This window comes from Macrotis lagotis, chromosome 1 (genome assembly GCF_037893015.1).
Source record: "Macrotis lagotis isolate mMagLag1 chromosome 1, bilby.v1.9.chrom.fasta, whole genome shotgun sequence".
Taxonomy (NCBI): domain Eukaryota; kingdom Metazoa; phylum Chordata; class Mammalia; order Peramelemorphia; family Peramelidae; genus Macrotis; species Macrotis lagotis.
In genome coordinates this window covers 161,166,478-161,181,687 of record NC_133658.1, presented here as the reverse complement: position 1 = coordinate 161,181,687, position 15,210 = coordinate 161,166,478, and the positions used below count along the sequence as shown (strand labels likewise).

Sequence of the window (15,210 nt, the reverse complement as noted above, 5' to 3'; positions counted from 1 at the left end):
ATCAAACCTGTCATTTTCTCTTGAATTTGTTTCTTTCTCAAGGGCATGGACAAGATCTTCCAACTGAATGAGCTTAATCTTCATCTCATCCTTTTCTCTTTCTAGTCGGTTCTCAGTCTCCCATCTCTTTTCTTCCACCTCCTCCTCTTTCTGTTTCAATTGACTAAGAATCACTTCTTCCTTTTCCCGAAGTATTGCCAGCTCTTCTTCCTTCATCCTCAACTGCTTTTCTAGTTGCTGGTGAGACTGTATATACATGTCTAGTATCTTTGTTCCCTTATTAACAGCTTCTTCCCGGAGACATAGTTCATGTTCCAAGGCTAATATATGTTTCTGGGCCTGCTCCTCTGTCTCCTGTACCTTTATGGTCAAATCTTGTTCCTTCATCCTCACTAATTCCAACTCTTCAGTGAGTTTCCCTGCTTGTTCTTCAAGAACTGCTCTCTGCTTCTCAACATCTTCCTTTACTGAAAAAGTCAAACTCTTTTTTGGCTCCAGAGTTGGGATCAAGTTTATCCTCTGTGGAGCAACCAAGTCATTCTCCTCTGTTTTCATGAAAAGCAACTTCGTTTCTCTGGTTCTGAGAGGGTCTGATAAATTCTCTTTCTGGTTGCCTTTTTCATCAACAGAAACCAATTGTTCCCTCATCTGTTGTTCCTTGCCTTTCAATCCTTCTTCAGATCCAGGTGGTGGGGCACATGTTCCGCCTGAAGAAAGGAATGTGGCTTCTTCTATCTTTGGCAAAGTTAAGTTGGCATCATTAATCCTGACATCAAACAGCCTTTGAGAGGCCAGGGATGTCTGAAAATCACATGGTTTGTGAACAGTAGGGCAATTTTGTTCCTTTAAATTAGTTACATATTTTGTTTCTAGATTACTTATGTTGTCTCCTTCAGGCTCTATCTTTTTTTGAATTAAAAAGAGATCCTCAGACTTGTCATGACTTTCATCTTTGGATTTGGGCCATGCTAATAACTGCTCATCTTGGTTCCAATCCACTTCCTTTCTGCTCTTGATTGGGAAAAATATTTCTTGATCAATCACACACTTTGTGTCATTATTTATCTGTCTTGTTTCATCAGTTAAGATGGCCCTCATTTTTTCAATTTCATGGGTAAGCCTTTCTATTTGCATTCTGTAAGCAAGTTCAACCTTTTCCTTTTCAATTACAAACATTTTGCATATCTTAGCATGCTCTTCATTCATCCTTTCTTCCACCTTGAGCTCTTTCTTTTTATACTGAGTAATTATTTCCTTTTCTTTCTCTTCCCATTGCTTTTTTTGTAAATCATATTGTTCCTTTATGTCTCTCACTTGCAGGCTGTATCCCCGTAACATGTCTTCCTTTTCACGCTGATGCTGCATCAATAACCTCTCATAATTTTCAGCATGCTGGGCTTCTGTCCATGACAGTTTTTGATTCAATTCTGTCTCTGCTTCTGTCCTGGAGATAAACAATTTTACAATGACCCACATTCAATAACAATATGCATATTATTGGCTTGCCTAGCCCAAAACCACAGATCACTCTTTTCACATTAGGAAAGTCAGCTTGTCTATTTTAATATATTCAGCTCATGTGATCTTTTACCATTCCCACCAAAAATGCATCAACCTAATCATTATTCTTCAAGTTTTCTTTCAAAAAAGTACCTAGCCCAATATATTTTAAACTGTTACTAAAATTAAGTCTGATGAATAAGTAAAATAGATTCTTTAAAACAGTAAAAGACTTTATTAACTCTTAAGAAATATAGAATTCAAAGAAGAATATAGTATTTTTCAATACAGAAGGCTTTTGGCACGAAACGACTCAATTCTAGGTAGATTTTCAAGTCATTAAGGCTTAGAGAACTGGTGAACTAAAAATGTCCCATCACTTGGGCTTTAATGAAATGTGTTGTTAGCAGTTACTGAGTCATGAAGGTTGCTGCTGGTTTCTCTTTTGAATGTGAATCTCTTGGCTAAATGCCCTTTTTGTATGTTAACATTATCATATGCCAAACAACATATGCTTCCTTTTACTTTAAATCAAAGTTGATCTCCTTTTTAAAACAAATTAAGCTATGGGAGCAAGTTACTAAATATCGAATCTACATACACATTAATTTTCAAGTGCCCTACTTGAATATGTGTAAATATAGATTTTAAATTTGGTGGAGTTGTTTTTTATTCATAATAGGTTTAAACAGTTAAATTTCATTCAAACCTATCTTTTTGAAAGACAAAAAAAAGAAGATCTCAGGTAAAGATACAAAAAAAATCTATATTCTTGCTAAATACTGCACTAAGATTTTTACAAAGAGAGTAAGTCAGCACTAAAGCAAGGAGGGATTCGTGTTCAATTCATCTTTATAGGCTGAGCTGAAGTGGGATAAATTATTGCCCACGTTCTGCAGGGTATAGGACTGTTCCACAATTAATCTTCTAAACAACAAGTATTTGTAGAACATGAACAATGTGTCCAGATTTGTGTTTAACCAACTGGTACTTCTGGGTCATTGTGTTGTCCAAAGTGGTATGATTGCCAATGGGATAGTCAGATGAAGCTTGAGGAAATATGGCTGTGTTCTTCTGATGAATAATCAAAATAAGGATAACTGTCACCGTCTGCCCATTCAGTATGGCTATGGGACTAGTTTCCCTTCCATTAACTATAAGCCTAATTGGAACAGAGAATCCAAAAGTAGAGTTTCTGTATGTAGCGTTCTCCTTATTACAAAGGAGAAATTAGAAATATACATATATGCCTTTTGTTAATGCATCCTAATATATTATGATGCCATAGTTAGCATCTGTCTCAGGGTATCACTGGACAAAAAGAAATTTAAAACCTCGGGAGAAAATCTATAAATTTCCTTTTCAGTGATGATTTCTTCTTATTTAAATGTCAGCTCCATGGTAGAGCATAGCTTCCTAGGCTATAGGAAACAACAAAGAAACTGCCAAAATTCTGACCAAGATAAGAGAAGGAAACATACTCCCTTAACTTTTGCAAAGAAGTTGGGGGCAGAGGGGAGAATCTACAAATAGGAATGTTGCCTAAACTATCATATGTTCTTTTATTGACTGAATCTTCCTAGAATTTTTCTTTGTCACAGGGAAAATTCAATTAAGGGTGGAGGTGTATTAGAAAATTATTCTGATTTTTAAAATATACTAAGAAAAGTTATTTATTGGAAAAATATAAGAAGAATTGAGTGAATGTAAACTCCATGAAGTTATAGGAATTTATATGGGAAGTTATATTTATCTTTGTATACTCAAAACTCATCTTAGTGCCTTGCTTAATTAATAATAAAAATGATGATAGGTAACATTTCTCTAGCCTTCTAAGTCTTGATTTAATTAATTAATTTATTTTGAATTTTACAATTTCCCCCCAATCTTGCTTCCTTCCCCCAACCCCCACAGAAGGTTGTCTGTTAGTCTTTATATTGTTTCAATGGTATATATTGATCTAAATTGAATGTGATGAGAGAAAAACCTATCCTTAAGGAAAAAAATAAAGTATAAGAGATAGCCAATTACATAAAAAGATAATGGGTTTTTTTTTAATTAAAGGTAATAGTCTTTGGTCATTGTTCAAACTTCACAATTCTTTCTCTGGATATAGATGGTACTCTCCAATGCAGATACCCCAAAACTGTGCCTGAATGTTGCACTGATGGAATGAGCAAGTCCCTTAAGGATGATCATCACCCCCATATTATTGTTAGTAGTCCTCTAAGTCTTACAGAGCATGTTAAAAATATTTTATTTTATCCTCCTAAGGTCCTAAGAGATAAGTGTTATTACTATCCCAATTTTACAGAAAAGGAAACTAAAATTAGTAGTTAGATGTAAGTTAGATTTGAACTCATAAAGAAAAGTCTTCTTGACTTCATGTTTGGTACTCAAGACACTGTGCCACTTTTGGTGAACTGAACTAACTGAATGTCTTAACTCCACTTTTAGTACAAAGATTGGAACTTTTCATCCTTGAAATAAACATTCTCTTCCAAGATACTCAAGTTGACAAGACTGGACTTTTTTATAAGCAATATTTTTTTTGTCACAAATATTGAATTTATGCTGGAGGAATATTGACTTGGAGGTCTAATGCCCACTTCCTGGGTAGATTTTAAGAACCCTTTACTTTCTTTTTTTTTCTTTTTTTTTTTAGATTTTGCAAGGCAATGGGGTTAAGTGGCTTGCCCAAGGCCACACGACTAGGTAATTATTAAGTGCCTGAGGCCAGATTTGAACTCAGGTACTCCTGACTCCAAGGCCAGTGCTCTATCCACTGTACCACCTAGCCGCCCCCAACCCTTTACTTTCAAAGGAAAGCTTCCTAGAAGATTGAATTCCTTAGAAATTAGTATGGAATAATGTCTAAGTATTAACTAGATACTTAACATTGTGTTAAGTAAGGCTTAAGGGTTCAAAACAAGTATGTACATGAGTTGAAATCTTAAGGTCTCTGACCCCTAAACACTTATAATGCTATACATTTTTCATCTGCTTTCTCAATCTCATTAATCAAAAAATACTTCTTTCATTAATTTTTCATGGCTCTGTCATGATTTTTCCAATTTCATTATATCAACAAGTATGCATTGGAGAAATGGAAAAGAATAGTAACATACAAAGTAGCTTATTCATGGGGTATTAAAAAACAGGAAATCCTACTTTGAATTCTTTAGAGAACTGAATTATAATTTAACAAGAAATAGACTTTTAGAACTTTTTTATTGGCTTTCTTTTTCTTTAAATAAACTTCTCTCCAATATCTATCCCCTATTTTTCCAGGCCATGCCCCTCTGCCCATAAATCATCATCAACTGGCTACTAGTGGGCTAAGTTTTAACTCATTTATTTGACTAAATCAATTTCAAGTTTTTATTCTTGGCAAGATATCCAGGAAGAAAATTATGCAAACAGACCTCATTAACTGCAGTTCACTTTGATGTTTTAATTTTAGTTCTTCTTCTAGCTGGTCCTTTTCCTGGGCTAGCCGTTGCCCTAGATTGGAAATCTCCTTTGCATAGTACTGTTCCATTTCTGACCTCTCTTTCTCTAATTTCCTCTCAAGCTCTTGGCTCTGGGTTGACTTTTGGAGCTTATCTTTCAGGCCTTCAATCGCCTCCTGAGATTTCACATTCAGCTCTTCCAGAACAACCTTCTGATCTTCTAATTCACTGATCTCCATCTTAAAGCCTTGCTCAATGGCCTTTCTCTCCTTCTCAAAGTTCTTTTTCATGAGTTCTATTTCTCGCTCATAGAAATTTACCTGAAATAAATGATATCAGTATATTACTGAAATGTTCCTAGACTTTTTGTTATAATGCTGTTCTAAAAAAAAAAGCTAAAAGCGAGAAGCATGATCTTCTTGCATAAACACATTAGAAATGAAGATAAAGCTATTATCAATAACACTACTTTTTACAGGCTCCATCTATGCCTCCTGAGTGGGTCAGAAGACTTAACAATTACTAGGAGAATCTGAAACTGTTATGACAAATCAGTATGGAAAATGAGGATTTAACTAAAAATCATGAAGGACACCTGGAAATATATTTGGAGCCAGAACAAAATTAGAGAAGAAATTACACGGTTTATCAGGCCAGTGATGAACATCAGTTCTAGTATTAGTTTAAGGGTAGTTTCAATTTGGAGATTTGTAATCTGAGAGACAACAGTGCAAAAAACTTAAGAATAGACTACCTTTTCTAGTTTTCCCTTACTTGGGGAGTATGAAATGATAATCAATTTTTACTATTATATCCTGGAGAGTGAAAAAGTTTCACATATCCACATATGTATATTTAATATATAAGGCTAGATATAAATTATATACCTACATAGATGTCTTAATCTATATGATATTGATATTGATATCTAGATCCTTTGCTGCTGTTCAGTTATATTCCAGTAGTGTCTGACTTTTCCTGACTTCAGAGGTTTTCTTGGCAAAGATATTGAGGTGGTTTGCCATTTTCTTCTTCAGCTTATTTTACAGATGAGGAAACTGAGGAAGATGAATCTTCCTGACTCCACACCTGGTACTCTATTCATTGTGTGCCACCCAACTGCCCAGAAGATAATGAATTAGATCTTTATACCTAAAACCTGCCAAGCTTAAAGGAAAAGGGACATGAAATCCAATTCCCTGATTTCACAGTGTCTTGGAAGACCTGCCAACAGCTAGCTACACAAACATTCTGCAGAAATATATGATGTCAGACATTCACTTTCAGAATGTCATAATCAAGCTTTATTTCTATATTTCACAAGACTTTTATCATTTCACAAGACTTTTATCATTTCTCTCATGACTTACTTAGCAAACCCTCCTCCTCTAAATGTGTCAGAGAGATGACTGTATGACAAATGACAAAACTGATACAACCAAATGAGTAAAAATCACTTTCTTTTGGCCAAGAGTTTGTATACTGTGATTTTCTTTGTCCTCTCTTCCTTTACCTTGGTTTCCAGTTTGATCTCGAGATCTTGATAATGTTCTTTGAGTTGTTCTATCATTATCTCTGTTTCTATACTCACTGGGACATGATCATCACCAGGAGAAGTGATGCCTGCAGAGAAAAGAGCATGTCATTTCACTCAGTGACAGAAGAGAAGAACCCATCCTAGATTTGAAACAGATGTCAAGTGTTCATGCTTTCCACCTACTATGCTCACAAAAATGTACAAAAGCACTATGTGCTAACTACATGGAGGAATTTATTATAAAGCAGATATTGGAAGACAAGAATGACACCCTGTACTATAATGAGAGAAAAACAGACTAAAATAGAATATTTCCAATTATTCTAATAACCAGAGCTTTCTGTTACGTGGCATTTGGGTTTTCCATGTGGCAATTATGGTTTCAAAAACAGTAAGATCTGAAAGAATTTCTGAATCAGAGAAAGAAGGGACTAAATTCACTAATGAAATGTGCTTTATTATATTCTAAATTTGTCACCTTGGATAAGGGGATATACCAGTACCATCTGAGGGGACATTTCCATTGGTCCTTCCCCAGTGGGGTTTTCGATTTAAGGCAGTCTTCAGAGAGAGTTGCTTCATGTATATAATTTGACTAGGGTCATATAACTAATATGTATCAGATGCAAGATTTTCTCTTTTTCATTATGCAATGCTATCTGCCACCATATTTGTGTGTGTAAATAGAACAGTGACACTGAGATTAAATAAGATTTAATTTTAGTGCAAATCAAGAATTTTGTACTTAGTGATATGGTAATTAAACAATAGAAAAAGGATTGTTCTGGTTAACTGACATTGCTATTTAGTAGAGGGTATGTGCATGTACGTGTATTATATATACAAAAATACATTAAAATATGCACATATACTCATACACCCATATACACATACACATGCCTTATTTATAGAGATATACCAAGAGATTGGGTTGTATTAGATAGAAAATTAGTCTTAAGAGTCAAGAAGACTTGCGTTCAAAAGCTGCCTTTGACATATTATGATCATGGAACTCATGTGCCCCAGGCAAATCTCTCCTTCCAGTTCATTCTTGATATTATCTGTCCCAGGAGCAGCTAGGTGGCACAGTTAGAGCATTGGCCCTGGAGTCAGGAGGACCTGAGTTCAAATCTGACCTCAGACACTTAATAATTGCCTAGTTGTGTGACCTTGGGCAAGTCAATTAACCCTACTGCCTTGAAAAATAAAAGAGCTAAGATATCATCTGTCCCAACATTTTCTGATCTGGCCACTCCTCTTTTTCAAAGATATATATTAATGTAAGTGGCAGTTAGGAGGCATAGTGGATAGATCACTAGCCCTGGAGTCTGGAGGTTCCAAGTTCAAATTTGACCTCAGATACTTAATTGCCTAGCTGTGTGACCTTGGGCAAGTCATTCAAACCTCATTGCCTTAAATAAAAAAAAATTTTTTAAAGATACCTTAATATCAACTAGATAATGTTCAGACAGATTTAATTGACCTTAAAAAAACCTATATAATTTGGTTCCATTTTACTTTCCAATCTTATCTCATATTAGACTATCTGTTTCTTTTCCCCAGACTGTAAGCACCAGGAAGGAAAGAAGCCAGCATTTTTAACACTATAAGGTATTGTGCTAAGAGTTGTGGATACAAAAGGTAAAAAAATAGGTGCTACTTTCAAGGAGGTCACAAAAGGAGAGACAAAATGCAGATTAACTATATACAAACAAGATGCATACAGGATAAGTTAGAGTTAATCTCAGAGGGAAGACACTAAGATATAGAATATTTCTCATAGAACATGGGAAATTAGGTGAGACTTGATGGAAGCTAAAAAAGCCAGAAGATAGAGATAAGGAAAGTGATTCAGGCATATGTGAAAGCTAGTGAAAACACCCCAAATTGGGACATGAAACAGCAAGGAGACCAATATCACAGTATCATAGGGTATGTGGAAAGGAAGTTTTCCACAAGTCTGTAAAAGTAGGAAGAGGCTGAATGATGAAAGTTTTAAATTCCAGAAAGTGGTTTATTTCATTCTGCAGTTAATAGAGATCCATTGCAGTTGACTAAATGGGGGGGGGGGGGGCAATATGGTCAGACCTTTACTTCAGGAAGAAGAACAAGAGCTAAGTGGAGGGTAGATTAAAGCAGGGAGACATTTGGCGCAAGTAGAACATCCAGTAGGGTTAAACAATAGTCCAGGCATGATGTGATAAGGACCTGCACCAAAGTGTTGATAGTGTCAAAGGTAAAAATAAAGTGTACAAGAGATATTAGAAAGATAAAACTGTTTTGTTTTTTTTAGATTTTTCAAGGCAATGGGTTTAAGTGGCTTGCCCAAGGCTACATGGCTAGGTAATTATTAAGTGTCTTGAGGCCAGATTTGAACTGAGGTATTCCTGACTTCAAGGCCAATGCTCTATCCACTGTGCCACCTAGCTGCCCCCAGCAAAGGAAACTTTAAGAAAGAGCTTGTCAGTCAGTTGAGATGAAAACCAGTGAGAGTAGAGTCGAGAAAATTTAAAAAGAAAAGACTAATCTTAAGGAGAAGAAAGTGAAAGACAATGTCATATACTGTAGGGAGGTCAAGAAAGATGAAGACTGAGAAAAGGTCATTAAATTTGACAGTCAAGATATAATTGATAATTTTCTAGTGAAAGTTTTAGTTGAATGATGAGGTTAGAAGCCAGACTGAAGAGTTTAAAAGAGAGTGAAAGAAAAGGAAATGGAAGTCCTGACTGTAGATGGTCTTTTCAAGGTATCAAGCCACAAAAGGGAGGAGAGATACAGGATAAAAGGCAATAGGAATGGAGAGATCAAATTAGGAGGTTTTTGAAGATGTGCATGTTTATGGGTAATAGAAAAACAGCCAAAAGACAGGGAAAAGATGAAAATAAATGAGAGAGGGGAAAGAGGGTGATCTCTTGGAGAAGACAGGATGGAATTGTATCACTTTTCTATATAGAAGGGTTTACTTTGGCAAGGAGAAAGGTCATTTATTTGAAAAAGGGTTTTTATTTGATAAGAATCTTGGCCTTACTTGAATTCTGCTCTCCCAAGTGCATACAAGTTTGTTCTGCATACAATAGATACTTGATGTTTGTTGTTGCTTAAATTGAAGGAAAAAATAAGACAGCTCCAGTGATACCCAGGCAAAGAAAAATTAGGGGACAGATACATAGAAAAAAGGAAGACATCTTGTTTCCCTGGAAACTGGAAGGTAGCATGCTGAAATCTTGTTCTGTATCCATTTAATGAGGCCAAGCAGAGAAAGAAATCAATCCAGAAAGTGTTTTTAGTTTAATGTATTTTAGGTTTCTGCAAATGCCATCACTAATTACAATCCTTATTAAGGAAAGCCCTATGTGACTCTACTAAATATTCTTTTTTTTTGAGAGAGCAAGAAAATTGAATACTTTATTCACAAATTCTGCAGGATTTGGGTACCTCACCAAGCATGAAGCAAGTCTCCTAAATATTCTTACCATTTTTGCCCATAGCAGACAGACTTCTTCTCATTTGAAGGGCCCAATTGACTCGTTGTATTGCTTCTATAAAAGGGGAATAGAAAGAACAAGAGCAAGAAAAAGAGGTTTCATAGTTATTAAAAAATGTTGATTTTTGCAGTGAAAAATATAGTACATAAAGTTGCCTACTAATGATATAGCATAGAGGGACTTGTAAAGAAGCTTTATGAGTTAAGAACTAGTGGATTTTATTCTTGGCTTTGGCAAAAAATAGTTGTACATGTATAAGATGAGATAATTAGCAATTTGTCTGAAAAAGATGGGGGGGGTAGGGGACTTGTAATCTCAATATAAGTCAAGAGTGTGACAGGGAAGTCAGAAAAGCTAATGAGATGCTAGGATAAATTGAGAAACATAGCTTTCAGAAATAAGGAGGTGATAAGTTCTGCTATACTTTGCCTTGGCTAGAGCACATCAGGAATAGTTTGTTCAGTTCCAGGTGCATAGCTTAGAAAAGAAACGACATTGTTCCAGAGGGGAGTAGGGTATTTGATATCATTTGTCTTTCATTCTCAAAGAGGACCAATGACATCATAAGAGTGCACATGAACTGGATGCAACCAAGATGGTGACCAAGCTCAAACTATGCTATGTGCAGATTGGCTGAAAGAACTCATAGTTTTTAACCTGGAAAAGCCTGAGACATGGGGCAGGAGAATGATCACTCTCTTCAAGTAATGAAAGAATTGTTTTCTGGAAGAGAGAGTAAGACTAATGCTATTTGGCCATGATGAGTAGAAGTTATTTTGAGGCAGATTTAGGCTTAAGACACAATTTCCTAACAATTGGAGCTATTTAAAAAATGAAACAGATATGGGAGCTAGTGAATAATCTTTCATTGGAGGTCTTTGAGCAGAGGATGGATGACCAGTTTTTCAGATAAATGGGAATTCTTGTTTGAACTAGATGACTGCTGAGTTCCCTTCTAACTGAAATTCTGTGATCAATTTGTTTTGCTATGGTTCTACAGTGTATATACTATACATTTCAGGTTTCTTGACCACTACCCACCACATCATCTTATAAGGTAAGTTGATGGAGGCAGTTAATTAGTTCATTTTCTTTGCTTAAACTAGTATCAGACGCAGTCAACAATGAATATTTGATTGCCTTTCAAAAACCGAAATTTTCAAAGTGAAAGGTGTTTCTACTTATGTTTACTACTTAGATGTTTCATTAGCTCTTTCAGGTACAGTTTTTGTATTAATTTAAATATATGACTTAAAGGAAATCTGGGGAATCTGGAGATGTCTTTGCCTCCAGATTGTCAATAAGCCATTCTTACAGAAACAAAAATTATTTATTCAGTGACAGAACTTGTTCAGTGAGGTAGTTAAGGCCCCACATTTGCACTGTCCAGAGAGTCTAGGTAAAGCACTTATTGGCATGTGTCCTGAATGGATGATGCAGGGATATGGGCTATACTGGCTGTCCTTTCTATTCTGTCAGCAAAGATCAGGTAACTGTTAATGCAGTTTAATGTCTCTAGATTAAAGTAAGGAAGGAAAGAAAATCAATTGAAAAGCTTAGGAAATAGGAAAAAAAACTCCTGGATGGGCTATACACTTGTACCCATCTCATTGTACTGCCTCTACAAGGAGCATTAGGAGAAGATTTCTCAAACTTCAGTAGTGAATTTCACAGCAGGGCTCACAAAGTTTTTGGGACCACTAGATATGCAATATTTTCAAAATGTAGGGATTGACCCAAGAATGATTTCATATAGGAGACCTCTCCTCATTCCCCTCTGCCCAATTTCTTTGTATTTATTTCTTAAAATTGACTTTGCATGTGTTTGGTATTGATTTATCTTTGTGTGATCTTTACTTCTTTTATAATGTAAGATCCTTGAGGGAAAAAAAATCTCATTTTTATCCGTATATTCCTATTGTCTAGCAGTGCTTGGCCTGTAGTGAATGAATAAATTAATTTATACAGGAGAGGTGTTTCATATGCACAGCTGAAGAAGCTAGCATGACTTGGTTGACCCTACTCGCTTCTCCATCACTACAACAAAAGCCTATTACTCCTATTTAGTAAAGATTGTCCCCACAAGGACATTTGCCTTGCTCTACAAATTCATAAAGAACCAAAGATGTCAGAACTGCCCCAGGAGGACAATCAAGGATTTTCCCAGTGTCATAACAAGTAATCTACCCTTTCTTCATTTTCCCATGTAGAATGGAAGTACCTGTGCACTTCTCTATATGGAAGAAAAGGAGGCATAATTGTCAAATAACACTGGACTCAGATTAGAAAATCAGGGTTTAAGGCACGATTCTCATAATTATTCACTAGTTACTTCTAGCAACCTCAGATTCCTAATCTGTAAACTCCAACCACTTTCACCACATCCTCCAAAAAATTGTTACAAGGATCAAATGGTTAATAAATATAAATATAATAAATATAAATATAATATACTTGTTCATTGTTAGAATAAAACCTGAGGCTGCCTAAGACTAAACCTATAATTGGGAGATGTAAATTACAGAATATGAAGATTGAAAAGGATCTTAGATATATATATGAAGGGATTTAAGTACCATCTAGTACCTAATTTTATAGATGTGGAAGTCATGTTCAGATAGGTAAGCAACTTGCTCAACTTCACCTAATACATGGAAGAGCTAAGATTTGAATCTAGGTCTTTTGACACCGGTTTGTAGACTCTTTCTATTCTCTCATGCTTCCTGAATATCAATAGAAAACACACACACACACACACACACACAGAGACTCCAACACTGCCCCTGAGATCTTTTCTCAAACTAAACTACAACTCTACTAGAGAGATCACAACTCCCATAGGCTGGCCACATTCTTCATAGGACAAGCATACACTTGGCCAAAATCATCCCTGAGATCCTTTCTCAAACTAAACTGTCAAGGATTCAAACTCTTCAACAGAGATTACATCTCCCATGGGCTGGCCACATTCTTTGAATGACAAACATACGCTTGCCAAAAAGGCAAGTGCTCAAAGGAGGGGGTGGAAGGGCAGAGGTCAGGAAAACAAGACAAGGACACTCTCAAAGGCTCTCTTAAGAACTTTGGATGCTGTTCTCTATGAGCAAGGCAGAATGGAAATAGCTCAAAGGAAAGGTGACACACATAAATTTAGAGAATCCGTCCTAAATGTTCACTTGGACTATTTGTGCCCGATTTGTGATAGAGCAATCTAAGTTTGTATTGATTTGATCAGCCACTGTCGGATGGATACACTGTAACTCATCTCTAACATAGTGATGTCATTTTGGTCCTCTTTAAGAATAAAGGACAACAACTACATCTACATAGATAGATAGATGGATAGATAGATAGATAGATAGATAGATAGATACATGCATATTCACATATACATATGTGTGTGTATATATATATATATATATATATATATATATATATATATATGTGTGTGCATTTACATGTCTGTGTATGTTTGGATTTTTTCCAGCGAAACTCTGTCTCCCTTGACCATTAAAGAGTCAGTTAATAAGCATTTATTAAGCATCATCTTATGTGCCACTATGCTAAGAGCTAAGGAGATAAAGAACAGTAAAAGAAAGTCCCTTCTCTCAGGGAGCCCTCAATCTAAAAGGGAAGACAAAAGGAAAATAATTATATACAAACAAGATTATATATATATATATATATATATATATATATATATATATATTCATTACAGGAAATGGCATGTTGAAGGAGAAACTATACAGGATTTAAAGGGAGGATATTGAGTTCAAATCTCACCTTTGCTATTTACTACCTATTTGACCTAAGGCAATGGGCTCCTTTCCTATGCCTTATCTTCCTAATTTAAAAACATAATCTCTAAATCTCATGGTGCTTTCCACCTACACACAAAACTTTCATTTCCTTTGACCACTGTTTTATAGATACTCTTGAGTCTTAGGCTGCTGGGGTCTTTTTCTTAGCACAAAAATATAGAGGGAAGAACCAGACATGAATTTCCATTCATTTAAGTTCAAGAAAATCTGCTTTCAGTGAATCAAGGAGACTCACTTCAACAGCACAGGAGAAAGAATGCTCTAAAGGTGTTTTGTTTCTAAACCTAATCTCTAGAATTTTAAGTATTCTACCTTCTTGATCATCAGTATGGAGAATATATTCATCTGGCACAATATCCTTCTCTTGGTTCCATGAACCATGGTGTTTGCTCACTTGCAGCTGAGAGCGCAGGCCTTCCAACTCTGTTTGCAGTTCATCATTCCTGTCACTGAGGTCCTGTAAGGGCACAGCCAGACAAACTCAATCCAACTTGCAGCAGTCAGATCACTGACTTGAGACTCTTGGGAAATTATATCAGCTATAAAAGAACCTCAGGAAATTAGTAAGAAAATTTGCAGTCAAGGATGCACTGTGTAGTTTATGTTCCCCATGTTTTTATATCTCTTAGGTGTTCCGCAGATAGTACCCTGTGATGTCAGTGGGAAAAGTTTCTAACTACACGTTAAATTTCAAAAGCAATAGTAATCTCTTTGAGTTCAGGAACCATAATTTCAATTTCCTTGGTATCTTTCCCACTGTACCAATGATAATCTGGTCCAGACAATAGGTAGGGACTCATATATTTGATTAATTTGCCTATGTAATAAGAAATAAAAAATAAAATTAAAGATCTGTCACCCTTGAAACTCCAGGTGCTCTAATCTATGCATCAAACTGTAATCCGAATTGAAACCTTCAACAGCGATGCTTAAATTTTTTTCCCAGTTGTGATTTGGTAGTAAAGATTTCAGTAGTTTTAAACAAAACAGATTACCAAAATTTGCAGATAAAAGAGCACTGAAATGAAAATTCAACTTTTAAAAAAATTATGCTTTCTCTCCAAGTGACACAATGGATCACTGAATAAAAGCTACAGATATGTAGCTAAATCCAGTCAAAATTCAAGAGGAAGGAAAAGCTATCCAGGCTTAACTTGAGATTGCCCCCATTTCTGACAGCTGATTCAAATAGGTTATTATGAAACAAGGATTCTGGGATGATGTTCCTTCTCCCCAAATCCCAACCCCATTTGTATTTGGAAGCTTAGAATCTAGACAGCTGCCACAAGTTTATGATACTACATATATGATCTTTAATAATAACCAAGCCTAAAGATAATTTCCATACAAATCAGCTTTTTGGCAAGTACTCTTATTCTGATCTTCAATACCGAGAGCACTCTTTATGTTTGCTA

At 35.7% G+C, this 15,210-nt stretch overlaps 2 protein-coding genes across 7 annotated transcripts in view; one reads left to right on the top strand and one right to left on the bottom strand.

Annotated features, from left to right (window-relative positions):
* Positions 1 to 8,106, top strand: part of GINS1 (GINS complex subunit 1) — a 60,651-nt gene extending 52,545 nt beyond the window's left edge. Inside the window, exon 7 of one of the 2 annotated variants that reach the window (XM_074209306.1) lies at positions 8,053 to 8,106. In XM_074209306.1, the coding sequence (XP_074065407.1) occupies positions 8,053 to 8,091 (39 nt within the window). In that variant the 3' untranslated portion in view covers positions 8,092 to 8,106. The remainder of the gene's footprint in view (positions 1 to 8,052) is intronic. The other variant, XM_074209304.1, reaches the window with a different exon arrangement.
* NINL (ninein like) overlaps positions 1 to 15,210 on the bottom strand; it is a 205,954-nt gene that overhangs the window by 25,431 nt on the left and 165,313 nt on the right. For 4 of the 5 annotated variants that reach the window (XM_074209293.1, XM_074209291.1, XM_074209290.1 and 1 more), the window contains exons 15-19: positions 14,108 to 14,252; positions 9,963 to 10,028; positions 6,466 to 6,575; positions 4,926 to 5,272; positions 8 to 1,444 (exon numbers count right to left, since the gene is read on the bottom strand). In XM_074209293.1, the coding sequence (XP_074065394.1) occupies positions 8 to 1,444; positions 4,926 to 5,272; positions 6,466 to 6,575; positions 9,963 to 10,028; positions 14,108 to 14,252 (2,105 nt within the window). The remainder of the gene's footprint in view (positions 1 to 7; positions 1,445 to 4,925; positions 5,273 to 6,465; positions 6,576 to 9,962; positions 10,029 to 14,107; positions 14,253 to 15,210) is intronic. The other variant, XM_074209295.1, reaches the window with a different exon arrangement.